At 40.7% G+C, this 27,778-nt stretch overlaps 1 protein-coding gene across 8 annotated transcripts in view; it reads left to right on the top strand.

Moving 5' to 3' along the window:
- NHSL1 (NHS like 1) overlaps window positions 1-27,778 on the top strand; it is a 231,511-nt gene that overhangs the window by 148,723 nt on the left and 55,010 nt on the right. For 6 of the 8 annotated variants that reach the window (XM_086318065.1, XM_086318059.1, XM_086318057.1 and 3 more), the window contains exon 2: window positions 17,417-17,569. Coding sequence is in view for 6 of the 8 variants with exons in the window: in XM_086318059.1 (XP_086174185.1) it covers window positions 17,417-17,569 (153 nt within the window). In the remaining 2 variants the exon portion in view is untranslated. Of the gene's footprint in view, window positions 1-13,217; window positions 13,979-17,416; window positions 17,570-27,778 lie in introns of those variants that run through there. The other 2 variants (XM_086318060.1, XM_086318062.1) reach the window with 2 other exon arrangements.

Below are 27,778 nucleotides of genomic sequence, written 5' to 3'. Positions count from 1 at the left end.
TTCCATGGACAGAGTAGCCTGGTGGGATCGTAAGGAGTCAGACACTACTGAGTAGCTAACATATATTTAACATTTATCACTGAATTGAAAAGAAAAATCAGTGGCAATATATGAAAAATTGAGTTTATAGAAAGGTTTTATTCATGTCAAAAGTCTGTGACTGCCTAACTTCAGTAAACATTCTGTAGTCTCTAGACTAAGCCTGAATGTCCTCTTATGCCAGGCTGACTTTCCTTTGCTCCTGCTGGGATACCTCTATCTAGCATGATTATAAAATCTTTGTAGCTCTTACGGTTAATGGGGAGCGGTGGTTTCTCCGAAAAATTCTGCTACTGTTTATTCAGTGGTTTAGGGCAATATAATTTTTTAAAAAATAAAACCTAACATGAATCAGATCAATATTATCCTTACTTGAATCAACTTTTACCATTACTGGAAAACCAGATACAGTTGGAGACATTTAACTATAAGTATTGCTGTCAGTTCATCAGCAAACCAAAGCAGTCTGTCTTAATTTGTCTGATTATCATTTTGCATGTGAACCAGCTGGCCTCTTAACAAAAGTAGTTGATCACACACCAGCTTATTAATTGTAGCCTTCATCTTAACCATATGTGAAACAATATAAGAAATCACAGGAAATAGAAGAAAAGCTAAACAGTTCATAGGATTGTCCCATTGCTTGCAAAATAATAAGCTTAAGTAATTCTTTTCTCTAACTCTTCGTACTTTATCGATGATTACTTGGAAAGAACTTAGGCAATCAAGAATCTGATTTTCCCTCGTTCGTTTAAATAACGTACTTTTTGTATTCACAGACAGTATGGCTTCAAATCATCTTCTCTCCAAATGGAAAACACTCCTTTGGGTTCCTTTGTTATAAAATTTTACCTTTTGCTTGTAAATTGATGTGGACCTCTTTTTTTAGTCCCAGTTATTCACATGTCATGTAGCTTCTCCCTTATTGATTCAGAAATGCCCTTTCTAACATAGGAGTGCTTCCTTAATCTGGGCTTGGTTGTAGATACTAGGGAGTTTAGGAATATTCACAAATCTTCCTGGAGGCATGAGATCAACTTCATTTAAATTGAGGCTCAGAAAGGGCACGGAGATTATGGAGTATGGTCTTTCTTTGGTGGAAGAATATGAGAGCATTCTTTTGAGACGTGACCTTGAAAGGGGGTGTGTTAAACCAGAGCCCTTTTCCCCAAGCTTTTCTGTTGAGAGACAGCAGCAGAAATCCTTCCTCTTCCAGTGTCTCAGTGAGTGGACAGTGTCCCCCTGTAGGTGGCAATCTTCGACTTGATTTTGTCAGTTTTCCCCTGGTAGTCCTGATTAGGAAGTATCCTTTGCTCTCAGTTTTTTTCTGGGTAGAAAATTCTTCTCAAATGTAGATTCTTTGTAGGTTTTGTAACACTATCAATCAAGCAGGTCCTTAATATCATCCAATTTTAAAAATACGAAACAGCCCAAACTATAAAGCACCTTAGCTAATTACATGACTCTATTTCCAAGATCATCACACTATATGTTGGCTTTTCATTCTACGATAAGGTTTATTTTTTTCTTCCTTGAAGATTTAGAAGAAAGTTTGTGTTAATTTTTCTTTTCAAATTTAAAAATTTATTTCCCTGTAAGTTATTTTTGTTATAAAAGGATTTAACTATGTTAAATTTTAATAGCCCAGAAAATATATCTTTTTTTATTAAACTTTTTATTTTGTGTAGGACTATAGCCAGTTAACAACACTATGATAGTCTTAGGTGGACAGCAAAGGGACTGACCATACATATACATGTATCCATTCTTCCCCAAACTCCCATCCAGACTGCCACATGACATGCAGCAGAGTTCCCGGTGCTATACAGTAGGTCCTTGTCAGAAAATACATCTTCATTTCCAAGTGATTGAAGATTACTCTCTAAGATGTGCGAGCCCCTTTATATACATTCAGAAAATATGTTTCAAATGACTATATTGGGAAAGGTAAAGTGTTAACTTTACAGTTGAACTAGTTGTTATATCACTCTACTCATATAATTTCCCTCCTAAAATGAGCTTTTATATACTTGATACAGGCTGAGTAAAATGAATTCGATGAATCAGGACACTCAGGTGAATGGATTAGGACTAAAAAGCATGTGGCACATAATTGGTCTAAGTATAAAGACTTAGAGTTCATGAAATTATTTGTTCTCTTTCTGCATGTCAGACATAGTTCACTTTGGAGGAAATTATCCTTCAAATAAAATGACACAGTTTTTGAAACAGGAAAGCTGTTAAGGAATGCTTCTTAAGGATGGTTAATGCTTGAATTATAACTTAAAAAATGAATTGTTGTTTAGTCATTAAGGCATGTCCGACTCTTTTGTGACCCCATGAACTATATAGCCTGCCAGGCTCCTCTGTCCATGGGATTTCCCAGGCAAGAATACTGGAGTGGGTTGCCATTTCCTTCTCCAGAGTATCTTACCCACCCAGGGATCGAACCCATGTCTCCTGTATTGGCAGGTGGATTCTTTACTTCTGAACCATCAGGGAAGCCCTAAGGAATGAATAGGAGCTTACCAAGTAGATGAGTCAGGGATCTGGCATCCCCATGGAAGAATTACAAAAGCATGGAGGGAGAAATGAGTGTGGATGGTCGGTACCCCACCCCATCAACCCTCTGCAGTGCAGGCAGCAATATGGAGTGTATTGAAATCTGGAGCACAAGATGGAGAATCCACTCAGCTGCTGGGTAGCCCTGTGATCAGGTCACTTATGTTATAAAATAAATGGAGTGGATTGGGTTTTCTCTGGGGCTCTTTTCAGCTATAACTTTCTCGTTGCCTGTGACATCTCCCTTTTCCAGTTTGCCCTTGCTGTATCCCTACACATCTGTGTTTCCAATCTCAGGGCCCATTCCCTTCACAAAGCTCTCCCCTGTCTGCCCCACTTTATGCCCATCATCTCAGGACAGCCTCTGGATTGTCTCATTCCCTGCATTAGAGAGATGCATCCTCCCGTCCCCTCAGGCAGGGTTGAACTTTGAATGCTCAGTCAGCAGGGCTCCCTTTGTGTTTTAGACTGTTGATGGGGGTTCCTTTTTCCATAGCATGCTTTCTGTCTGCCTCGCCTTTCATTTGTTCAACATTTGTCACGTGAACATTGTGACACGACTAAACTAGTCACAGAGATAGCAGACGCTCCAAAATTGACTGAGCAGATGGTACCAGTGGTTTTAGGTTAAATTATTAACTAGGATCCGTAGCTGAAGGCTTTAGCTTCAACACTGCAGAGAAAAGGGTATTTCCTAGCATTAGAATGAACTGGCAAAGTGGATGCCAGATCAAGTTCCTTCTAAAGAATTGATACATTGTCATCTCTCAGGGTTTCCCTTTCTACTCCCAGCCACTCCCCCAACCAGATATTGATGAGAAGAGAGATTTCCATTTGTCTTGTTTTCAGTGTGCCATATGATTCATCATTAAAGATTAATTCAGAAGCAGAAGAAAGAAAAGACTATTGTACCAATGAGGTTCTAGAATATTGGTGGTTTTTAATGCTTTTTTCATGTGTGTGAAATAACATGATTCATGGGACAGTTAAAAAACTCTTCATGAGCATCTGCCATCAGACACATACCAGTATTTTCATTCCAGGCCAGCATCTCTACAATGTGTGTGTGCGTGTGTGTGTGTAACAGTATTCAAATGTTAAATGTGTAAGATTACACCCAGTGCATATTCAAATTTCCCTCTTTGTCTAAAAGGGTTTTCTTTATATCTGGTTTATCCAAAACTAGCATCTGGATCATACATCTGGTTGTGATGATGTTCCTTAAAGCTCTTTAAATCTGGCACATTCTCTTTATTGTTTTATTTAATTAATTTATTGCAGAGAGGCCAGACCAGGTAAACATTCAGCCTTTTAGTCTGAGTGACGTTTTCATTTTTCCCTCTAGCTCTAGCATTTCCTGTAAACTGGAAAAATGTAACTTGTCAACAACAATGTTTACCTTGGATTCACCGTGGGTGATGTTTATCCTTGGTGTTGCATCGCATTGGGACCCACGTAATAGCGTTGTCCCAGGAGCACCTGCTGGATTAGGGAGATGGCAGGCTGATGTGCGTGCTGTGCAGTTGCTCTAGCAGACCTCGTGTTTGGCATCTCTTCTGTAATGGCGTATAAAACTGGCAAGTGAATCAAAGAAGAAGTTGTGCAGGTTTAAAATCTAGACTACAGAGATGAAGAGTAGTAACTGGTAAGAAAAATGCCTGATATGAAAAATAAGAGATCAGTTCTTTAGTAAACAACTGACCAACCCATCTTTCAGTTTTTAATCAATTAAATGCCAAACAGCAAGAGCCTATAGTCAGTTCAATTTGTTTTGAATAATATGAAGTATATTTTTCTGTCTGTTGTATGAAATACTTAAGGCTATCTTTTAATACCATAAATTACAATTGTATTAACAAATGAATTTAACTGTACATTTTTTTAAAAGTCCCTTGTCAAATTTCATCTACCTGAAATTCAGCTTTATCTTGGCATGCTGTATTTTATTTGACAGCCCTGTTTTTGAATTTACTCTTATTTATATATTTACTGATTGCATTCATTCATCAGCCTATGTTATTAATTTGCTTTGCAGCTTCTAATGATTGTTATTTTCATAGATAAAAAATATGGACTGTATATAATTGCTCTCAATGTGAAAGTATTTATAAAAACATGAAGCATAAATCTCACTTCCAAAAGTTGAAATATGGGAAGCTTTGTTCCTTAATAAACAGAGGCCAGGCCTAAGTTTTCTATAAGTCTATTACTAAAGCATTATTATGAATGTTTATTAAGGAGATTGTGTTACTAGTTTATTTTTATAAATTTCTCAAATCTCTTACTACTAAATGTGTACATTTTATCCTACAGGCCTATGGGCTTATATTGGATGTTCTTCTGCTATGATGATTTCCAATCCAGTGAGTCTGAAAGGCAGAAGAATGAATGGGTGTGTCTGTGGATTTAAACACTGTATTTTAAGTATTTTAACCATGCATAAAGATAATCAGTACACTTAAATTAACTTAGTCATGTACGGTCTTCTATTTCAGATGTCTGATTTTAAAAAAAGTGTGAAACACATCAACAGTCATTAAAAACACCATTTATAGATAAGGCTGGGCTGAAATATTTTCTATTTTCAAGAGCTAAATTCTTTTGAGACATGCTTACATTATCATTTAGAATCTGGAGCTTTGACCGGAACTCCATTACATCTGAGTTTTATTTTCCTTCCCTCCCCTCCCCACTTACAAGACCATGGTGATCTTTATTGATTATACAGTCCACTTTCAATTGATCCAGGACTCATTTTGTTTAATTCAAAATGTGTATATATATTATGTGACATAATCATGCCTTGTTTCTGCTTATAACTCCTGTGTTTATTATTTGAAAATGTTCCCTTTTACTAAATACTTTTAAACAAAGTTTGTGAAAGTTCTGGATTCAAAATAAACACTTTTAATGCCCTAGCTTCATTTAACGCACTGAAGAGGGCCTGAAGCTTTGTGTAAATGGGGAATGGGGTAGGAGAGGGGAAGGGCTCCATGGGGATAGAGGCCTTATCCATGAGTCCTTAGACAGCTCTGCTCTTAAGCTTTTAGGTTTACATGTGCAATCTTTGGTCCTTATTAAAAGGAATAAGGGTATATTTTAAGGTTTACTACAAATGAAAGCATTAATGGTAACAGGGTCATTTATTAATAACTAAGGTCTAATTTTTAAAAATTTATACATTAAGTATATAATGGTTCCTGAAACATAGTACACGCTGTTAAAGATGGGCCGCTGAGACCAAGGGTGTTGTAGAAAAACAGCCCTGGACTGGAAGAAACACAAGCTGGAATCAAGATTGTTGGGAGAAATATCAATAACCTCAGATATGCAGATGACACCACCCTTATGGCAGAAAGTGAAGAGGAACTAAAAAGCCTCTTGATGAAGGTGAAAGTGGAGAGTGAAAAAGTTGGCTTAAAGCTCAACATTCAGAAAACGAAGATCATGGCATCCGGTCCCATCACTTCATGGGAAATAGATGGGGAAACAGTGGAAACAGTGTCAGACTTTATTTTTGGGGGCTCCAAAATCACTGCAGATGGTGACGCAGCCATGAAATTAAAAGATGCTTACTCCTTGGAAGGAAAGTTATGACCAACCTAGATAGCATATTCAAAAGCAGAGACATTACTTTGCCAACAAAGTTTCGTCTAGTCAAGGCTATGGTTTTTCCTGTGATCATGTATGGATGTGAGAGTTGGACTGTGAAGAAGGCTGAGCGCCAAAGAATTGATGCTTTTGAACTGTGGTGATGGAGAAGACTCTTGAGAGTCCCTTGGACTGCAAGGAGATCCAACCAGTCCATTCTGAAAGAGATCGGCCCTGGGATTTCTTTGGAAGGAATGATGCTAAAGCTGAAACTCCAGTACTTTGGCCACCTCATGCGAAGAGTTGACTCATTGGAAAAGACTCTGATGCTGGGAGGGATTGGGGGCAGGAGGAGAAGGGGATGACAGAGGATGAGATGGCTGGATGGCATCACTGACTCGATGGATGTGAGTCTGAGTGAACTCCGGGAGTTGGTGATGGACAGGGAGGCCTGACGTGCTGTGATTCATGGGGTCGCAAAGAGTCGGACACGACTGAGCGACTGATCTGATCTGATGAGGACTGGTTCTGACCTCACTGCTGGCGTGATTTGCTGGACTGGGTCCCCCCTGCCTTCTCTCCCTGCCTCCAGTCAAGCCCACTCAGGCGCTCTCTTCACCTCCACCTGTGATGTCTTTATGATTTCACACTGGCCATACAACTTCCTCTCTTAAACTCCTTCAGTGACTCCCTAGGCCACCCACTGAATTCCGCCCTCTTAGGACAAGCAAGGCCCCTCAGGGTCAGGCCCCTGCCTCTCTCTCCACCTCGTTTGCCACTCTTCTCTACATTAATTTCCCCTAAACTTACACTGAGGCCTTTGCAGTTCTCCTTGTGTCCCAGGACTGGACTTTTCCAACAGGTCCACTCTTCACCTCTGTTCCCTAACAGTTGTTTGTCTTCTAAATGAGGTCATGAGGAGGCGTAGCCAAAGAGTGATTGCTACAGCTGATGTCAAGGGCACACTGCCTGTGTTTTCTTCTGGAAGTTTTATGGTTTCTTACATTCAGGTCTTTGATCCATTTTAAGTTGGTTTTTGTGTGTGGTGAGAGAGAGCGGTCTAGTTTCATTCTTGTCATGTGGCTCACTAGTTTTCCAAACACCATTAAATGCCCATCAGCAGATGACTGGATAAAGATCACACACACACAAGATGGAATACTACTCAGCCATACAAAAAGATGAAATCTCACCATTGGTGACAGCATGGATGAACTTTGAGGGTATCATGCTATGTGAAATAAGTCAGATGGAGAAAAACAAATACCATATAATTTCAGTCATATGTGGAATCTAAATAAACAGACCAAATAATACACAGATTCAGAGACCGGAGTAGTGATGACCAGAAGGGATGGGAGTAGGGGAGGGCAATATGGATAAAGGAGGTTGACTGTATGGTGATGGAAACTAAATTTTTGGTGGTGAGTCGTCTGAAGTTTGGACAGAAGTTTAAATATAATAGTGTACACATAAGATGTATGTAATGCTTTGTATCATTTAATTGCTTAGTTGCTCAATTGTGTCCGCCTCTTTGCAACCTTTTGGACTATAGCCTGACAGGCTCCTCTGTCCATGGAATTCCCCAGGCAAGAATACTGGAGTGGGTTGTCACTTCCTTCTCCAGAGGATCTTCCCGACCGAGGGATTGAACCTGCGCCTCCTGTGTCTCCTGCATTGCAGGTGGATTCTTTACCCACTGAGCCATTGGGAAAACCCAGGAAATGGCTGCTGCTGCTGCTAAGTCGCTTCAGTCATGTCCGACTCTGTGCAACCCATAGACGGCAGCCCACCAGGCTTCCCGTCCCTGGGATTCTCCAGGCAAGAACACTGGAGTGGGTTGCCATTTCCTTCTCCAATGCATGAAAGTGAAAAGTGAAAGTGAAGTCGCTCAGTCATGTCTGACTCTAGCGACCCCATGGACTGCAGCCTACGAGGCTCCTCTGTCCATGGGATTTTCTAGGCAAAAGTACTGGAGTGGGGTGCCATTGCCTTCTCTGAGGAAATAGCTACCATTAACTAAAAATATGTTTGAATTTGCTTGAATTCTTAAAAACTGTGATACTGTTTCCTGACCTAAAGCTTCAGATCACAACATAGGGGCTAAAGCTAAATGCAAACACAAAAAACTAGTTTATAAAAAAATTTTTTTTAAATAAATGAGCTGTGTGCCCTTTGTCATCTTTTCAGTTAACAGCATTGTCTTATCTCTCTCCCTGTACTTATTCATGATTTTATTATTTTTATCTGTTTGGGTGTGCCGTCGCCACTGGACTATGACCTTCCTAAAAAAGTCAGTGCCCATGTTAGATTCACATTTAACCCGGATGCCTAACACAAGGCAGCTAATAAGTACTCAGTGTGAACTTGCTGACTGGTGGAACATAAGTGCACGTTTACAATTAAGATGTTTAGAATATGAATTACTTTTAAAAATATTCCTCTATCTCTTTGCTGGTATGTTATACACCTACTCCTGGGAAGTAATAGAATAACTGTAGAAATGATCAGATGACTCCCTAGAAGAAAAAACTTAAATGTTGGTTAAAAGTAAGATTTCATTTCAGTGAAAGATTAAGCAGAATTGGAATTTTAGAAATAAGGATGGGAATTTTTATGTAATAGTGGTGGTAAAGAATTTAAAAAATCTGGACCAGGATAATCTGCCAGGATTATTCAAGTGATATTAGATATATTTTTCTTTGTCATATTTGACAGCATTTTTAGAGCATAATGCTTTACTCTTAAATATTTTTATTTATGGTCCCTATGTATCTTTTATATAAGATACATTAACTTGAATACATGAGCTGAAGATTTTTAGTCTTAAATATTTTTATTAGTTATGAACTCTAATAAAGACTTTTGTGTTAAGATATATTAACTTGAACATACTAACTAAAGATATCTTTAACCCAGGTCTCCCTCATTGCAGGCAGATTCTTTACCATCTGAATTACCAGGGAAGCCCAGGAATACTGGAGTGGGTAGGCCATCCCTTTTCCAGGGGATCTTCTCCACCCAGGAATCGAACTGGGGTTTCCTGCATTGCAGGTGGATTCTTTACCAGCTGAGCTACGAGGGAAGCCCCTTGCAAAACTTAGTATGTGCTAATTAGAGATGGATCAAGACACATAGAGTCTCATCTTAGCTCCAACAGCATTAGCATCTAGATCTCCGTTCTCTCATTTTAAGTGGCGTTTAAATGTACCTGTCTGGTTCATTGAAAAATTGACCATCATCCCTAATAGATATCAAAAAGTTCTTGATAAGCAGCAGATTTAAGGAAACTGGCTTAAATTAGGCATTCAGCTAGAGATAATGTGAGATTTGAGTAGAGGGTGGTTAAGATGGAGCTGGAGGGCAGACCAGTGAAAGACAGCAGATGGAAGTGAAGACTGAGGGGGCTGTTTAAAGGCAGTGGCTTCATCCAGAAGTCAGCTTCTCAGAGAATGATATATTCAGCTTTCGGGCATGTATTAAGTCTTTGGCACATGATTCCACTCTGCAGTTGTGTGCAGCCTGAGAGCAGAGTATACAGTAGATGAAGGCATGGGCATAGTTGTGCTGTCCCTGGAGAAGGCAATGGCACCCCACTCCAGCACTCTTGCCTGGAAAATCCCAGGGACGGGGAGCCTGGTAGGCTGCAGTCCATGAGGTTGCTAAGAGTCGGACACGACTGAGCAACTTCACTTTCACTTTTCACTTTCATGCATTGGAGAAGGAAATGGCAGCCCACTCCAGTGTTCTTGCCTGGAGAATCCCAGGGATGGGGGAGCCTGGTGGGCTGCCGTCTATGGGGTCGCACAGAGTCGGACACGACTGAAGCGACTTAGCAGCAGTAGCAGCAACTTTACTGTCAGACATTGAAATTTGAGTCTTATAATTTCACATGTCATGAGATTATGTTTTAATTTTTTAAAACCATTTATAAAGGGGGCAGCTGGCTTTGACCCAAGAGCCATAATTTGCTGACTTGACCTCACACCAGCAAAATCATTAAGGTTTTAAGGGGGAATAAGTAAATAGCATGAAAGTGAAAGTGAAGTCACTCAGTTGTGTCCAACTCTTTTTGACCCCGTGGACTGTAGCCTACCAGGCTCCTCCATCCATGGGATTCTCCAGGCAAGAATACTGGAGTGGGTTGCCATTTACTTCTCCAGGGGATCTTCCCGACCCAGGGATCGAACTCGGGTCTCCCACGTTGCAGGAAGATGCTTTACCTCTGAGCCACCAATAGCATAGGGCAGAAATTTAACACCTGGCACTTGGAAGCTTGTTAAGAGTTTGTCAGAATCCAAAGAAGGAGCAGTCAGATGTAGGAAAGGAAATAGTGGTCTGCAGTGTTGATGAAAAACAGCTCCACAACTGGATCACTAGTATATATGATTAAAAAGGTAACTAGAAAGATGGGAGAGAAAAAGACCATTGGTACTGGTTAGAAGTTCATGGTGACCATGGAGAATTTTTTTTTTAAATGATTGGCGATAGAATTTTAGACAGCAGGAAAGATAATGTGTGCATCAAAGCTGGAATTGATAGTTTTAGAGCAATCACTGGGGCTTCCCAGGTAGCTCAGCTGGTAGAGAATTCACCTGAAATGCAGGAGACCCTGCTTTGATTCCTGGGTTGGGAAGATCCCTTGGAGAAGGGCTAGGCTACCCACTCCAGTATTCTTGGACTTTCCTGGTGGCTCAGACAGTCAAGAATCCGCCTGCAATGTTTGAGACCTGGGTTCATTGCCTGGGTTGGGAAGATCCCCTGGAGGCAATCATGGCAACCCACTCCAGTATTCTTGCCTGGAGAAGCCCCATGGACAGAGGAGCCTGGTGGGCTGCAGTCCATGGGGTCACAAGGAGTTGGACATGACTGAGCAACTAAGCACAGCACAGCACACACAGATTGTAAAGTAAGAGATGAGAAAACCACTGGGGAAATCTTTATAATTAAAAAGCTCTTTCCAAACCCTTCTTAATATTTAACGCAATAAATACCATAGTTTATGTGTTTCCTTCCGGAAGCTCTGGACTTAGGGAGTTAAGAGGCAGCATAAAATAATGCCGAGAGGACAGTGTGCCCTGGGATGCTGGGGTGCATGCTAAGTTGCTTCAGTCGTGTCTGACTCTTTGTAACCCTATGGACTATGGCCTGCCAGGCTTTTCTGTCCATGGGATTTTCCAGGCAAGAATACCAAAGTGGGTTGCTGTTTCCTTCGCCAGGGGATCTTCCCGATCCAGGGATAGAACGCATGTCTCTTAATGTCTCCTGCATTGGCAGGTGGGTTCGTTGCTATTGGCGCCAAGTGAGATGCTGGGGTGGAACCCTGCTTTTTAACCCCCAGACTTGCCACTGATCTCTGTGTAACCAGTGGCATTATCTTTACATGACTGTGGTCGCTCGATATCAGGTTTTATTAATGAGAAAGGAGATTACTCCATGTGTGACTCTTACCAAAGTTCATTTCTTAGAGCACTTCTCTGACTAGTCCTGGTGGGTTAGAAATGTTTCACTACCAATAAACTTCTTTCCTCCCTCTTTAAAATGAGAGCCAGTTGGACTCACTGCACAGATTCTTGTTCTTGTTCTATTGCTATTGCCCCCTTCAAGTTTTTACTCAAGTCTCACCTTTCCAATGAGCTCTATCCTGACTCTATTTAATATTACAACCTGGCCACACCCTCCTCCTCTCAAACCCCTTTTATCCTATGCAACTTTTTCTTTTGTCCATTCCACTCACCACATTCTAACATACCATATAATTGTGGTTTATGGTCAAGTAATGTAAGCTCCAAGAGGGATCTCAAATGAATGGCGCTTCGTACATGCTCAGTATTTGTCTTTGAATGAGTAAATCAAAGTTCCAGTGCCACTGTTTCGTACGTGAAAGGCCATGTGCTGTTTGTAGTTGGAAGTCCAGATGGGGATGTTCAACCTCAGAAATTCGTGGACTGTGGATAAGGAGTGCTTCTGGTTAGAACCCACTACTGCCTGTTTTGAGTATAGTGAGCTAAGAGGCAGCTCTTGCTTATAAATGTGTTATCCTAAGGGAACTTTGCACACTTTTCAAGCAGTTATATAATTTAACTTACACTCTCAGTCTTTTCTCATTTGCCATCTGGCCATGTAATTACTTTTAAATAAAGCAGTGTATAGGTGAAAGAACACAAGTTGGAAATCCGTGATAATAGGTATGGTGGTAGGATAATATGTGTGTTTTGGGTTTTGTTTGCTTCAATTTTGTTGTATAAAAAATAAGATTGTGTGTCTGTTGGGGGGGATGATTTGAGGAGGAATCATTCCAAAGTTTTCCCTAGAGGGAGCCCCTTATATAAATTTTATTCTTTGACTAAAAGCTTTTGTTATAAACTAAATGTTTTGAATTAGTGGGTTATTACATTTTTCCATTCAGTTGTAAGTCTGGCCCAAAGCTATGAAATAAGAGGTTGTCTAACATGTTTCAAAAACTGTTTTGCCATGAAGTGAAGTTGGGGAGAGCTTTGAGGCGCATTCTTTTCCTTTGTCCCCTATCATAATATTGTTTGATTTGTATTCTTTTCCTTTTTGTTCCTGTCTCTTTACCCCGAAGTGTATTTTTCTAGTGCCTGCTGGTACCACATTTCTGATTCTTCTCTGTTTATATTTACCCAGTTCTCTGTGGCCAATTGCACACGAGAAAAGAACTGCAACTTAGTACAGTACATTCACGTTGAAGAGAAAAACTCAGATAATTTTTGTTAGAAATTGTTCCTCTTCTCTCCCATTGGGGAGGTGTTTGGTGTGAAATTTTAAAAACCTGGTGCTTAGGCTAGGTTTTTAAAATTTAAAATACGGATTTAAATGATTAGGCTACTTTATCATCTGTTTTCTTCTTTGGAGTGGGAAAAGTTAAGAGTTTGGGGGCCGGGGGTGGTGAGAGTTGTGGCAGCTAGATGCAGACGAGATCACCCTTTGGAACAATGACAATGCTTTTCTCCGTCACTGGCAAGAAAAAAAAAAAAAAACTGGGTGAGAAGACTGGGTGTACTAATTTGCAACTAAAATACAACCAAGTCATCATTTACAGCTCCCTGGAGATTGTATTATAAAGTTTTACTGCTTGCAAACCTTCCTTTAGTGTGGGAGGCAGAGCCTGGGGGCGTGGTTGGGGAAACAATAGTTTGGCTCTTTCTCCCCCCTGAATCGGTTCAAATGCCTGACTTAACTAGGGAGTCAAAGAATCAACAGACTTGCCGTAAGACTTGTCGGCTCCAGTAAAAAGATCTGGATGTTCTTAGCGGCCCAGTGAAAGTGGGGAACACCTTTGCTTCACCTTGACTTCCACGAAGTAAACTCTCTACTGTTTTTGTGGACTCCAGAGAGGAGGCACTTCAGATCAGTTGGAGAGGAAACTGACTCACTGAGCACCGAGGCAGAAAGACAGATGTGGCTCTCATGCAAATAAGAACCGCGATTGGCTTTCTCTTTCTGTATACATTGTCACTGGTGACTCTCGGCCTTAAAGATTAGGTTTCAGTGGGAGCTTTTCAGGTTCAAGGACTGTTAATGGTTTGTAACTGCCTGACAATAAGTTCAACCTCAAAGTTACATCAGTCCAGGCAGATGTCTGAGGATTCAAGACCAGAGGGAAAAAGTTGGAATGTGGAGCAGAAGAATGCTGATTACCACCTGTTTGCTGGACTGAGCTTTTAAAGGATTCAAATTGTTTAATCCTACGTAGATGTCCTGGAAATGGTGGTCTTTATTAATACAAAGATCAAGTCTTTGATTAAACTTTTTAAGAAGAAAAGTAAGTAGTTTCTTTTCTCTGCACTATATGTGAGTAAGTGTGTGTGTTTTATGTACGACTTCATCCTTTTGAGTGATGAAATTAAGAGTGTAAAACAGCATAATTGGTGTTTGTTAAACTCCTTTCTATACCAAGTTCAAATACCTCAGACTTTTATAACTCTAGGGCAGAATTATGTGACTTTTTCTTTTTAAAAGCATGACTTACTTGTTTATGGTTGGGATTTTAGGTGAATTCACTTCTATTGGGATTCTCAAAAAAAAAAAAAAAATAATCCTTTGAAGAAGGGGGAAAAAAGCCCTTGTATTTACTTTATGTCTGCCTTGATGTACAGTGTATGATGTTTCAATTCTTTGGCTAAATACGAGGAGCCTCTGAGTGATGCATCACATATTTTTGGTGGGGATGATCCTCTGAAAGTCTCCTACACTCTGTTAGTTATTTAAGAGCTCAAGGACAGCCTCTGTCTAGACTGATCAGTCATTGTAAAGCACACAACTTCTGTGATGTGGCTTCATTATGTACTTACTGTTGGTTTCAATTTCTTTAAATCCAGATGCCTCTTCATTCTTTGGAAAGTATAAATTTTATTTATAAACAGTTTTGTTTTTACATAGTTGTTTATTTTATTTTAGTTTTGGGGCCATGGGTTTAAACTGGATAAATGTAGGTAGGAGCATTAGTAAGAGAAACTGGAGAAAGCAAATGAACAGCCCTCGGGGTTCATTTCTACAGCTCCCCTCATCATAGATTGTCTTTGGATGGACTGATAAAAATCTACCCTGTCAAGAGTGAGATACACCAGGGAGAGACAACTGTTCTTTCTTAGGAGCCAGTTGGTAGTCGCACGGTGGGGCTGAATGTGCAATTACACGGACACTATCACTTGGATTTGATTTGTAATTGGCGAGTAGGAAGAGTTTCCATTTTCATTATTTTCCAACTATGAAGTATGATAATTCAGTCTTCGAAATCAATGGGCATCAGCACAAAACATTATAATTAACTGGCTACTCTTTGGAGGACACACGGCAAGCTCCATCCTGTGCAAGATTCTCAGATCATAACTAAGAACTAAGTCAGGGCTCTTTGGATTTTATAGATTACGACTGTAGTTCTATGTACCATGTAAAACATTTGTTCCACAGATATGTGAAATGCCAAGTGCCTAATTTACATGCTGCTGCTGCTGCTGCTAAGTCGCTTCAGTCGTGTCCGACTCTGTGCCACCCCATAGACGGCAGCCCACGAGGCTCACCCGTCCCTGAGATTCTCCAGGCAAGAACACTGGAGTGGGTTGACATTGCCTTCTCCAATGCAGGAAAGTGAAAAGTGAAAGCGAAGTCGCTGAGTCTTGTCCAACTCTTAGCGACTCCATGGACTGCGTGCAGCCCACCAGGCTCCTCCATCCATGGGATTTTCCAGGCAAGAGTACTGGAGTGGGGTGCTATTGCCTTCTCCGAATTTACATGCAGCTTTTAGTAAACATTAAAAGCAGAAAGTACACAGGACGTTTCTGTTTTTAACTTGATGTCTAGTTCTCAATGTTTATTTTTCCATTTGGCAGTTTGTAGGGAAAGTGGGATGATTTTTTTAAAAATTTGTCCAGTTTTATTGATGTATAATTGACATACAGTACTGTATCCACTTATGGTGTATAGCATAATAATTTGACTAGCAGACATCATGAAATGATTCTCACAGTAAGTGTAGTGAACATTCATAGTCTCATATAGATACAAAAGAAAAAGAAAATGTTTTCTTTGTGGTGAGAATTCTTAGGACATAGTATCTTGTTGTTCAGTTGCTAAGTCATATCCGACTCTTTGTGACCTCATGGACTGCAGCACACCAGGCTCCTCTGTCCTTCACTATCCCTGGAGTTTGTTCACATTCTTATCCATTGAGTTGGTGATGCTAGCTAACCATCTCATCCTCTCTTAGCAACTTTTATATATAACCCAACAGTGTTAATTGTGTTCATAATGTTGTATATTACATACGTAGTACTAATTTATCTTATCACTGGAGAGAGTGGGATGATTTAGAAAGTGAATTATTTAAAGGTGGGCTTGTGGAATTCACTACCTGTAGTGAGTGCTGACCTCACTCTGGTCTGTGGGGTGACTCATGTTCCCAGAGGCACTGAGAAAGGCCAAGTTCCTCTTCATTGATGGTTCTAAAAGTCAGGGACTCCCTTCAGGTAATTGCACTAATCTTGCCACAACCATTCTTTTCATGAGTTATTTCATAAGCTGTGACTTTCCATATATTAGCTCATTTGATCTGTATAATGGTTTTAATAGCTGTGCTGTTAGGTACATTGAGTTAATTTTAAACATGTTCACACAGAAAGGTTCAATAGTTCATGTGTGCCTGTTCATTTTATTTTATGAATCTACTTTATGGTCTCATTTCCAGGGACGTATTATGTTGTAGAAACGTGTATGCCCAGTGTATCCTCTGTGGCATAGGTCAGAGAGGGGAAGATTACCCCCGACTCACAGTTGTCATATCTGCTGGTTTACAGGTGTTAGACTTGTCACCTTCAGTAAACACCTCAACACAGAGTCCTTCTCAAACTTCTCTGGTCTCTCCAATGCTGGCTTACAGCAACGGCTATATAAAAAATATTTTAAAAAATTGTTGTTGAATTTGTATGATGTTGTCAGTTTCATGTTGGGATCCATCGGTAGCCCTTCTTGGGTTGTGTTGTCAGGAAAAATCAAATAGACAAAGCAATCTTAAGCCCTAAAATGTAAAAGGAAAATTATCATAGAGATTTAACCTACCATTTCTTCCTCTGATGTCCTCAGTCTCTTTTGTGTTGGAAAAATTGAATTGAATTGGATTGTGTTGGGAAAAATCAATTGCATTGGAGTTTCTAAAAACATTTGAATATGAACATATTCCATGAAAGCAGGAAGTGCAGAGAAAATTTTTCAGCACGAATGGATTTCTAATTGAACTATGCTATTTAAATGTATTACATTGAATGTTTATGCTTAGTTTTTAAAATTTTAAATGAGTTTATAACAGTGGTGTTTTAAAATAATGCTTTAGAGGGGAAGGAATTGGTGCCAGGTTCTTAGTAGAAAAGTTGTTTTCTGTCTTGCAATCTAACATTTATAATGTAGTGACATAGTATAGATGATTAATAGATTTTGTTATGATGGAGTGAAGCAGGAGGTCTTTATTGATTTTGTTAATCATTTTCTAACTTTGGAGTAAAAGGAGGGCCTAAAAAGATGGGAAGCAATTAACTAAACAAACACAAAACACAGTGGAAAGACCCCTGGGGTCTAAGATTGAATCTTATTCAGAATTTGTTCCATTTCTCCCTTGCTGGTCCTTACCTGTGAGTGTTTTAGGTACCCAGAACTCATCTTGATGTAACACAGTTACTTTAAAACCTGAATGTATTCTCTCTTTCTACAGCTGTTTCCAACCTAGATGAGGAGAGTCGATGGACGGTCCACTACACTGCTCCATGGCACCAGCAGGAGAATGTGTTCCTCCCCACCACAAGACCCCCCTGCGTGGAGGACCTGCACCGCCAAGCCAAGCTCAACCTCAAATCAGTACTGAGGGGTAAGATGAAACCCGCCAAGCTTGATGTTCTTGCATTCTTGGCTGTTAGAAATGAAAACATAGATTCGGTTGCTATTTGTAAAAGACTACTTAAAATGAACTTATACTATGCTGTGTCTTTGTAAGTTATCATAAATACAGCTTAATACATGCTAAGTATGATCTGGTGTCTATAGAAAGCTGCCTATTTACAGATAGGCAAATGTATCCTCAAAGAGGCTTTTCTGGGTTAGAACCCTTTCAGTTCAGTTCAGTCGCTCAGTCGAGTCCGACTGTTTGCAACGCCATGAACTGCAGCATGCCAGGCCTCCCTGTCCATCACCAACTCCCGGAGTTTACCCAAGCTCATGTCCACTGAGTCGGTGATGCCATCCAACCATCTCATCCTCTGTTGTCCCTTTCTCCTCCTGCCGTCAACCTTTCCCAGCATCAGGGTCTTTTCAAATGAGTCAGCCCTTCGCATCAGGTGGCCGAAGTATTGGAGTTTCAGCTTCAACATCAGTCCTTCCAATGATCACCCAGGACTGATCTCCTTTAGGATGGACTGGTTGGAGCTCCTTGCAGTCCAAGGGACTCTCAAGAGTCTTCTTCAACACCACAGTTCAAAAGCGTCAATTCTTCGGTGCTCAGCTTTCTTTATAGTCCAACTTTCACATCCATACATGACCACAGGAAAAACCATAGCCTTGACTAGATGGACCTTTGTTGACCAAGTAATGTCTCTGCTTTTTAATATGCTGTCTGGGTTGGTCAAAACTTTCCTTCTGAGGAGTAAGTGCCTTTTAATTTCATGGCTGCAGTCAACATCTGCAGTGATTTTGGAGCCTAGAAAAATAAAGTCTGACACTGTTTCCACTGTTTCCGCATCTGTTTGCCATGAAGTGATGGGACCAGGTGCCATGATCTTAGTTTTCTGAATGTTGAGCTTTAAGCCAACTTTTTCACTCTCCTCTTTCACTTTCATCAAGAGGCTCTTTAGTTCTTCTTCACTTTCTGCCATAAGGGTGGTGTCATCTGCATATCTGAGGTTATTGATATTTCTCCCAGCAATCTTGATTCCAGCTTGTGCTTCCTCCAGCATTTCTTATGATGTACTCTGCATATAAGTTAAATAAGCAGGGTGACAATATACAGCCTTGACGTGCTCCTTTTCCTATTTGGAACCAGTCCGTTGTTCCATGTCCAGTTCTAACTGTTGCTTCCTGATCTGCATACAGGTTTCTCAAGAGGCAGGTCAGGTGGTCTGGTGTTCCCATCTCTTTCAGAATTTTCCACAGTTTATTGTGATCCACACAGTCAAAGGTTTTGGCATAGTCAATAAAGCAGAAATAGATGTTTTTCTGGAACTCTCTTGCTTTTTCAATGATCCAGCGGATGTTGGCAATTTGACGTCTGGTTCCCCTGCCTTGTCTAAAACCAGCTTGAACATCTGGAAGTTCACGGTTCACGTATTGCTGAAGCCTGGCTTGGAGAATTTTGAGCATTACTTTACTAGCATGTGAGATGAGTGCAATCGTGTGGTAGTTTGAGCATTCTTTGGCATTGCCTTTCTTTGGGATTGGAATGAAAACTGACCTTTTCCAGTCCTGTAGCCACTGCTGAGTTTTCCAAATTTGCTGGCATACTGAGTGCAACCACCAGTACTCAAATAAACCCCTGCTGATATGGGAAATTTTGCCAAATTTTGCCACTGCTTTTTTAAGACCATAGTTTAAATATTCAGAGCAAATTGTTAAAGTTAGTACTTTGTAATGGTCTGTTCAGTTAATTCAAGTTGGGTGGAAAGGAGACCTAAATACATACTTTGAGGACATGCAGAGTGGTTTGATTTACCAGAATTTGGGCTCACCCCAGCAGTACTCCTTCTAGTCCAGGTGGGCAGAGTGCACTGTGGCTGGTAGGAAATCCAAGAAGAGTAGACACTTGTATCTAGTTTAAAATTCTCATTTTTACCTCAACTTGGTGATGTTAAGAAAAGTGTATACACGGCAAAGAGGACAAAGTGATAGAGGGGAAGAAGAAGTGATTTTTAAAGAAGAAGTGATTTTTAAGATTCAGTTTTTCAGCCACTAAGTCATGTCTAAGTCTTTGCAACCCCATAGACTGTATGTAGCATGCCAGGCTCCTCTGTCCTTCACTGTCTCCCAGAGTTTGCTGAAATTCATGTCCATTGGATTGGTAATACTGTCTGACCATCTCATTCTCTGTCACCCCCTTCTCCTTTTGCCTTCAATGTTTCCCAGCATCAGGGTCTTTTCCAATGAGTCAGCTCTTCGCATCAGGTGGCCAAAATATTGGAGCTTCAGCATCAGTCCTTACAATGAATAGTCAGGGTTGATTTCCTTTAGGATTGACTGGTTTGACCTCCATGTAATCCGAGGGACGCTCAGGAGTCTTCTCCAACACCCCAGTTTGAAAGTATCAATTCAGATTTAGAGACTTTCCCTTAAAACAAAGAACCAACATTCTTATTCTCCCGGATGCTGTTTCTACCAGTTTTCTCCTACCATGTGCTGTTTGGGGTCTAATTATACTAAAAATAATATTTGTTGCTTATGTGCAATTTAATTTAACTGGACATATCCTGTATTTATCTAATTGTGAAAGACATATCTGGAGAAATACTGTTACTGATTGAAGGAAACCCCAGCTTGAGGATCCCTCTTATTTTTGTTATAGTTTTCACTTATGTATCAGTCATTAATTAATTCTTTTATTAATGTGCTCTGATTATTAGCTAACAGTTAACACTCAACTGTATATGAAGTACTGTTCTAAACTATTGCACATTGTATCTCATTTAATCCTCACAGTAATCCTACTACAAACCATTACTGTGCCAAGTTCTACAGATGAAAACATGGAGACACAGAGTTTAGAAATGTGCTTGAGATCTCAGACTTAGCGATAGATCCAAGATTTAAACTTGGACCATCTCAGGCTGCAGAGCCCACATTCTTAACTGCTGCCTTTAACAACCATTTGTTGGAAATCTATTATTCTAGCAAAATGCAGAATACACCAGCAGGATCTCAGCTGTCGATAAATTTATACTTATATCTGGAGAACAAATCACAATGTGAAAAATACTTGAGAGGTGCCAAAAACTGCTGTATTGCAGTTAAAGAAAGCAGAACATCTCTGCTTAGAGAAAGAATAGCTGTCAGTAGAGTCACAATAGATGTGATATTCTGAACAGAACTGTACAAACATTTTTAATCATAGCCCTGTTTTTTCTTCCTTTTATCTTGTATAATGCTTTGATTATCTCATATGTATCTTACAGGTTTATGTATTTTATCATGTATCTTATAATGTTGGCATTGCACTGTCTAGAAAAGAGGACATTACTGGGCTCCATTTTACATTTAGCCTGAGTAACCCCTTATATGGGCTTCTCAAATGGGACTAGTGGTAAAGAACCTGCCTGCAGGAGATGCAAGTGATGCGGGTTCGATCCCCAGGTCAGGAAGATCTCCTGGAGGAGGGCATGGCAACCCACTCCAATATTCTTACCTAGAGAATCCCATGGACAGAGGAGCCTGGCGGCCTACAGTCTATAGTGTCACAAAGAATCGAACACCACTGAAGCAACTCAGCACACAAGCTACATATTTAGTGACTACAAGCCTAGGTGAAAAGAATCATGTGCGTTGGGCTCTTCTGTGTGGCCTTAGAGATGTACTTTGGCTGTGTTGCCTTCATGATGTGCCTAAATCCAACCAGAATTTCTTCTCGATCCCTTCAGTTCCTAGTGATTTGTCTTTAGGAACTTTTGACAAAGTACTTCTTTACCTGGAGTTTACGTTCATACACCGAAGAATTAATAAGAATATTAAATGGCACAGTTCCCAGGACAAACCCCGGAGGCAGTGCCATTGTTAACATTTCTTTTGTTGCTCTGAAGACCAAGCCCTGCCTGGTCTGGCTTGTAGAAAATACCTTCAGGAAGGTATGTGTGAGTTTGAATATTCAGGCCCAGTGGTTTTTTGATCACTTTCCAGGAAATTGTGCTTCATGACCTCTTTCGTGTATTTTCAAGCACCTAATCAGAGCTTCTCTTTTCTGCCCTTAGGACACTGTATATCTATGTATAGATTTTTCTAACTTCATTTTCTTTTGAACTGTTCAGTAGATACCTATGAAATATCATCATCCACATTTTGCCTACACTTAGATTTTATTTTGAAAAGGTAAATTCTATAGTGATTGCTTAAGTGCCCTAAAGTGGTTCATCGAAGGGATCTACTATTAATAAGATTAATAAGTTTGGAAAATCCTTAGAGCCCAACTTTTAAAGTCTGGATTTAAATGAGCCTTAAGGGATTTTAGATAATTGATAACTTGAAGCACAGTGGTTGAGAGAGATGAAACGAGAAAGAATATCTGAGTGCTTTTGTTTCTCATTTATTTACTTTTAATCACATGTACTTTCACATACCACTTCCCCGACATCATGTTAGCAACCTGTAATAAACATAACATGAATGCAAAGTATTTGTTATATCATTATCAGTGAAGGTTAAAAAGAAAAAATCCAGTCCCTGAATATATGGTACTATTAAAGTATGATGTTATGTAAGATTATTAGTCTAAGATAACTTAACCTCAGCATTCTTTGATTAAAAATATAGAAAGGTAAGTCAGTATTCACAATGAGTAATCTGTTTTGTTCCTTCTATTCTTACTGTGACCTTGTTCACAGTTTTAAAAAAGGAGTACTATCCTTTGAGGGCTTCCCTGGTGGCTTAGTGGTAAAGAATCCACCTGCCAAGCAGGAGATGCAGGCTTGATCCCTAGGTCAGGAAGATCCTCTAGAGAAGGAAATGGCAACCCACTCCAGTATTTTTGCCTGGAGAATCCCATGTACAGAGGAAGCTGTTCATGGGATCACAAAGAGTCAGGCATGACTGAACGATTAAACAACAAGAAATTAATAAGTAAGTGTTGTAAATATTGGCTTATGTTAAAATAATGCGGAAATGCTTAATGGTCAGTAGACCAGTAGACCACAGGTTTACCGAAAATGTTTTTATGAAAAAGCTAAGCTTGCGTTAGTACCTAAAGGGTAGATGTAGATACTACTTGTGTATTTTAAGGATCAATTTTGTGCTGTGCCAAGAGTTTTTAAATGAATGGACAAAAGGTCGTGGGTCCCCAGCTTTAAAGAGCTGAGGTGCTTGCCGTCTGGTGTCAAGACTGAAATGAACAAACAGTAGAGTAATGGAAACGTATGAAGTACACTGGGTATGTAGAGGAGAGTTCGATCCACCAGAAAAGCCTTGGGAGACCCCACTCTCCCATTCCCCCGTTGAAGAGAGGATGGGCTTTTATAGTGTCGAATGGCATGTGAAGTGCCTAGAGGAGGTAGCTTCCATTCTGGCCCAACTAATGCAGGCAGATCTTTTGTGTTTGCTCTTAGGGACCAATCTCTGGAGAATTTGATAGAATTTAGTGGCCATGCTCTTGGATCAAATGATTTTATATTTTAATTGATGTATTTAGTTACTGGAGACTTAGGTAGTGATTTATTGCTAACAATAACACAAAAATGTACCAAGATTTTAAGAGTATTTTGATATTAGGCCCAACTGGACATCTGGCTAGTTATGAATAATAAATTTTATTGAATAGTAAATTTTACTAAATTTTCAGAAGAATTCTACTCTTTACATCTCCATGGTTGTTTAAACCCTTCATAAACTTCATCAGAGTTAGCTGTGATAATGAATAACCTCTATCTAACTAAATGTTTAACTGGATAGTTTTAGCTTTTATTGAAAAGGCCACAATTCAGTGGGAAAGGGGGAATTGAGGGATGGGGTAGGCTTGCTTGGACTCAATGAAAGTTTTAGATTTTATTTCTTTATAACCTGTGAGCCTCATTTGGCAATTATATGATTATTAAAGGTTGTAATGAAAAAATGTTACTTCAAGCCCTCATCCCCTAAAAGCTCAACTTGGGAGAGAGATGAACATACTTTCTCAGTGTGCTTAGCAGGCAGTTTGGTTCCTGCATCTGTGTAACTCCTGCCTGAATTAGTTCACAGAGTGTCTGTTGTTGACATCAGAAATGTCTAGTCACAGCTCTCTTTCCTGAAAAACCACACGTTAGCAGGTCAGCATGCTCTGTGGCTCCAGAATTAGAAGTGTGAGCACAGGGAGGAATGTTGGATCTGGCTTGTGTTAATTCAGAGTCAGAAGGTTATATTTATTATATCTGGAGACATAGGAATTGAGGATATACATTGTGAAGAAATGACTACTTATACCAAGTAATTTAAAGCAATAGAATGTGCGTGCGTGTGTGTACAAACCAACCTGTTTGACATTAAATAGCGTTATACCTTTTTCAAAATTATGGACACAGTTTCTAAGTTGTTCTAGCCAGGTTTCTCTGACAGTTCCTGACACACAGACTTTATCTTTATCTGAAGGTCACTGCGTAACCTTTTATTGTCAGGAAGCCATCAACTAGTTCCATGTAGACTTGGACAAGTGAGTCTGTTCTGGGAAAGGCTGTGGGGGCCTCTCTGGATTTGATGAGGGGGCTTGATGGTGACATCTGTGTGCGTTGGGCACATGGGTCCATGGGTTTTGGCTGTAGAGTCCCTTCTTGGGATCCTGTGGCATTCTTCACAGGACTTCCTGGAAGACACGTGTCTAACCCTTGGTAATGTGAAGTGAAGTGAAAGCTGCTCAGTCATGTCTGATTCTCTGCAACCCATGGACTGTAGCCTGCCAGCTTCTTCTGTCCATGGAATTCTCCAGGCAGGAATACTGGAATGGGTTGCCATTTCTTTCTCCAGGGATCTTCCTGACCCAGGGATTGAACCTGGGTCTCCTGCATTGCAGGCAGATAGATTCTTTACCATCTGAGCCACTAAGGAATCCTATGGTGCTATTATTTTGGTCAAAAATAGAGCATGATCTGACTGCCAGAAACCTCTTGTTGTTCTTGCTTTCTAATAGGAAAAGGCCAGGTTTCATGAAAAGTACATGGATGATGTTTAGGTTCACGTCCTGCCTCTGTTGTATACTAGGAATATATTGTTTGAGTTTAATTTTGAGTGTGTCTCTTTAAGATTTTGAACTTGTTTTTTATCTGTAAGATAAAGATCCCAATACCTATTTTCATGGGAATAAGACCAACTTATTTATAGTATCTCAAAGTACCTGTCCCTCAATGTGGAAGCAGAAGGTGTTTGTGGAGGAGTGTCTTTTATATAAGTGCAGTGGGATACAGATAGAACTTTCAGTCCTCTTTCCCAGATGCTGTCATGATTTAGCTGACACTCTCCCTCCCAGCCATTATACTCCAGAGATAGACACTGGGGAGGAGGGAGAGAGGAAGAGAACAAAAGACAGATATCATCAGATGACAGTGACGCTCACAGACACGTTCACTTCATCCACATGAGCAAGACGCCTTTTCCTCCACGCCCCATCAGTCTCTGAAAGATACCCAGGATGCTAGAGCAGAAGGCCCCTCCCTGGTCCTCTGGTTAATCCCCTCTGCATTTGAATCCCATTTCTTTTAGGGGTTTCCCTGATAGCTCAGTTGGTAAAGAATCCGCTGGCAATGCAGGACACCCTGCTTCAACTCCTGGGTCAGGAAGGTCCACTGGAGAAGGGATAGGCTACCCACTCCAGTATTCTTGGGTTTCCCTGTGGCTCAGCTGGTAAAGAATCTGCCTGCAATGTGGGAGACCTGGGTTCGATCCCTGGGTTGAGCAGATCCCTGGGAAAGGGAACTGCTACCCACTCCAGTATTCTTGCCTGGAGAATCCCATGGACTGTATAGTCTATGGGGTCACAAAGAGTCGGACATGACCCACCAACTTTCACTTTATTTTGTATATGATAAACCAGGATTTATGGAAGTTAAGGGATTAATTGATAGCTACTTTACAGTTTATAGATAACTCTGCCAAGAACTCCAAGTCAGGTTTCTCACCCAGCCCATGCTGGCCTGTTTTGATCTCAGATCCCAAGGGCCTATCTCTGATGCTTCTTTAGCTGCCCTCAACTTCCGAAAAGGTCATTGGGACGGAGTTCACTTTGCAAATCAGAGCCTCAAGGCAGATTTAGTTTCTTCAGCCAATTAATTTAAGAAATGCAAAATAGACTAAAGTTGGTGACTTCCCTGTTGCACCTGCAAACTTCTCTTCACTCATTCTTGATTTCATTAAAATTCAAACATGTTTAAGGGAAATAAAGGAAGCTTCATCGTTAGACATTGTATGTAATGAACATCAGTAATCATTGTTTCATCCTAATAGGCTTTGGTGCTTATTTTAGGGTTATAATAAGTCATTAGTACTTTAGAAGGAATGATGCTAAAGCTGAAACTTCAGTACTTTGGCCACCTCATGCAAAGAGTTGACTCATTGGAAAAGACTCTGATACTGGGAGGGATTGGGCGCAGGAGGAGAAGGGGACAACAGAGGATGAGATGGCTGGATGGTATCACTGACTCGATGGATGTGAGTCTGAGTGAACTCCGGGAGTGGGTGATGGACAGGGAGGCCTGGCGTGCTGCAATTCATGGGGTCGCAAAGAGTCGGACACGACTGAGCGACTGAACTGAACTGAACTTAAAAAACATGGTAATAAGACTCAGGTTATAAAAGGGACAAAGGAAAGAAAGATAAGGGATTAGAAATACTAAATATACCAATGTTATAAGTAAGAAACATTAAATTACACTCACTCATATAGAATTTTAACTTGTTTTCTAGTTTAAACAAAAATAGGCATAGAGTGGAGAGCGTGGGGGTGGAGTGGCTCTCTTTTGTGGGAAACACTGCACAGAAGTAGGATGTGCAATTGTCTCATCTTCCCTGAACCACAGCGGCCTTGCCATCTTTTGCTGTTATTACCTGTTCCGAAAAATGAGATAGGCAGCCAGAATTGTGATTCTAGTGCTGCCTATAGCCTGGAAGATGTTGGGAAATCGTATCCCATTTTTGTACTTGGCTTCTCCCTCAGGAAAAGAACTTTTTTTAATCTCTAAGTTCCCTTCTAAGCTCCAAAATTCTGATTGGCCTCTCAGTACTTAACTGCTTAAGGGTGATATGTATGGGGTTTATTGACACAAAAGTAGAATTCACAGCTAAATGCAAGCCCTGAGTTGTCTAGAATCTAAGTTTGTGTTGACACAAAAACTGCTAAGTGCATCCAGCAAATGAGGTGCTGGGCTGGAAGCTGCAGCAGAGTCAGAGATGAATCGACATGGCTGCTTTCCTAGTTTACACCCAGTCAGAGATAAGTGTATGAATAGCTCTCTGACAAGGTTGATAATGGTATCATTGAGCCCGCACCCTTGTCGCTGGGTGTTGTCTTTAAAACACAAATCTGATCATGCCTCTCACTAAAAATTCTTTACCAGCTTCCCACGTTTGGCAGAATAAAACATAACCTCTGTGGCACCTGAGAACCTTCCTGACCTTCCCCATTTGTCCAGCCTCACCTACCAGATGACCCTTTCTCCCCTGTGCTGCTGTGTTCCTCCTCCCAAACTCTTCACTTTGTGCCTCACACATAAGGATAAAGTCCTTCCGTTGGAAAGCTGGCTTGTGTTGCCCTTTCTGTCTGTCCACACATGTCTCAATCCACTTCCTCTCCCTTCTGAACCACAACCGCTCACACCTGGCCAACTCCTGTTGCCCTTGTGAGGATCAGCTGGTGGCTGCCTGGGTTCCCATAGCACTTTCCTGGACTCCTCAGGGCAGACCCAGACATCCCTTCCCCACTTTTCCACACATGCCCACAGAACCTTACACCCCTCCGATCAACTGCTAGTAATTGTGTTCACATGTTTATCGCCCACCTGTCAGCAAGACCCTTGGGAGCAGGACCTTTTCTTGTCATTTGTGTGACCCCAGCGCTTGGTACTGTAAATACTGTTGTGTCTGTGGAGGTCCTGGAATAGTCATCTCAAACTCATGAGGAAGATCAGTCGTAGCTGGGGAACAACTGGTGAGAACGTGGGAGCGAGGAGACTGGAGACGAGATACAGAGAGAGCAGTGGTGAAGGTTGAGCCTGGGAGGCTCTTATTTTAGGGGCTTGGGAAGAAGTTGGGAAAAGAGTAACTGCGGAAGAAGACAGCAAATCAGGATGGGGCATTGGTCATGGTCCTCAGGGACAGGCAGAGTTGGAAGAAAGGCTACTGAATTGGTCAGGAGGTAGCCATTGGTGACTGTCAA

This window comes from Bos grunniens, chromosome 9, assembly GCF_055505025.1.
Source record: "Bos grunniens cultivar Pamir isolate PY7600 chromosome 9, Bosgru_T2T1.0, whole genome shotgun sequence".
In the NCBI taxonomy this organism is placed as follows: domain Eukaryota; kingdom Metazoa; phylum Chordata; class Mammalia; order Artiodactyla; family Bovidae; genus Bos; species Bos grunniens.
Note: the sequence above shows the minus strand (reverse complement) of the source record. Positions and strands in the feature narration are given on the sequence as shown.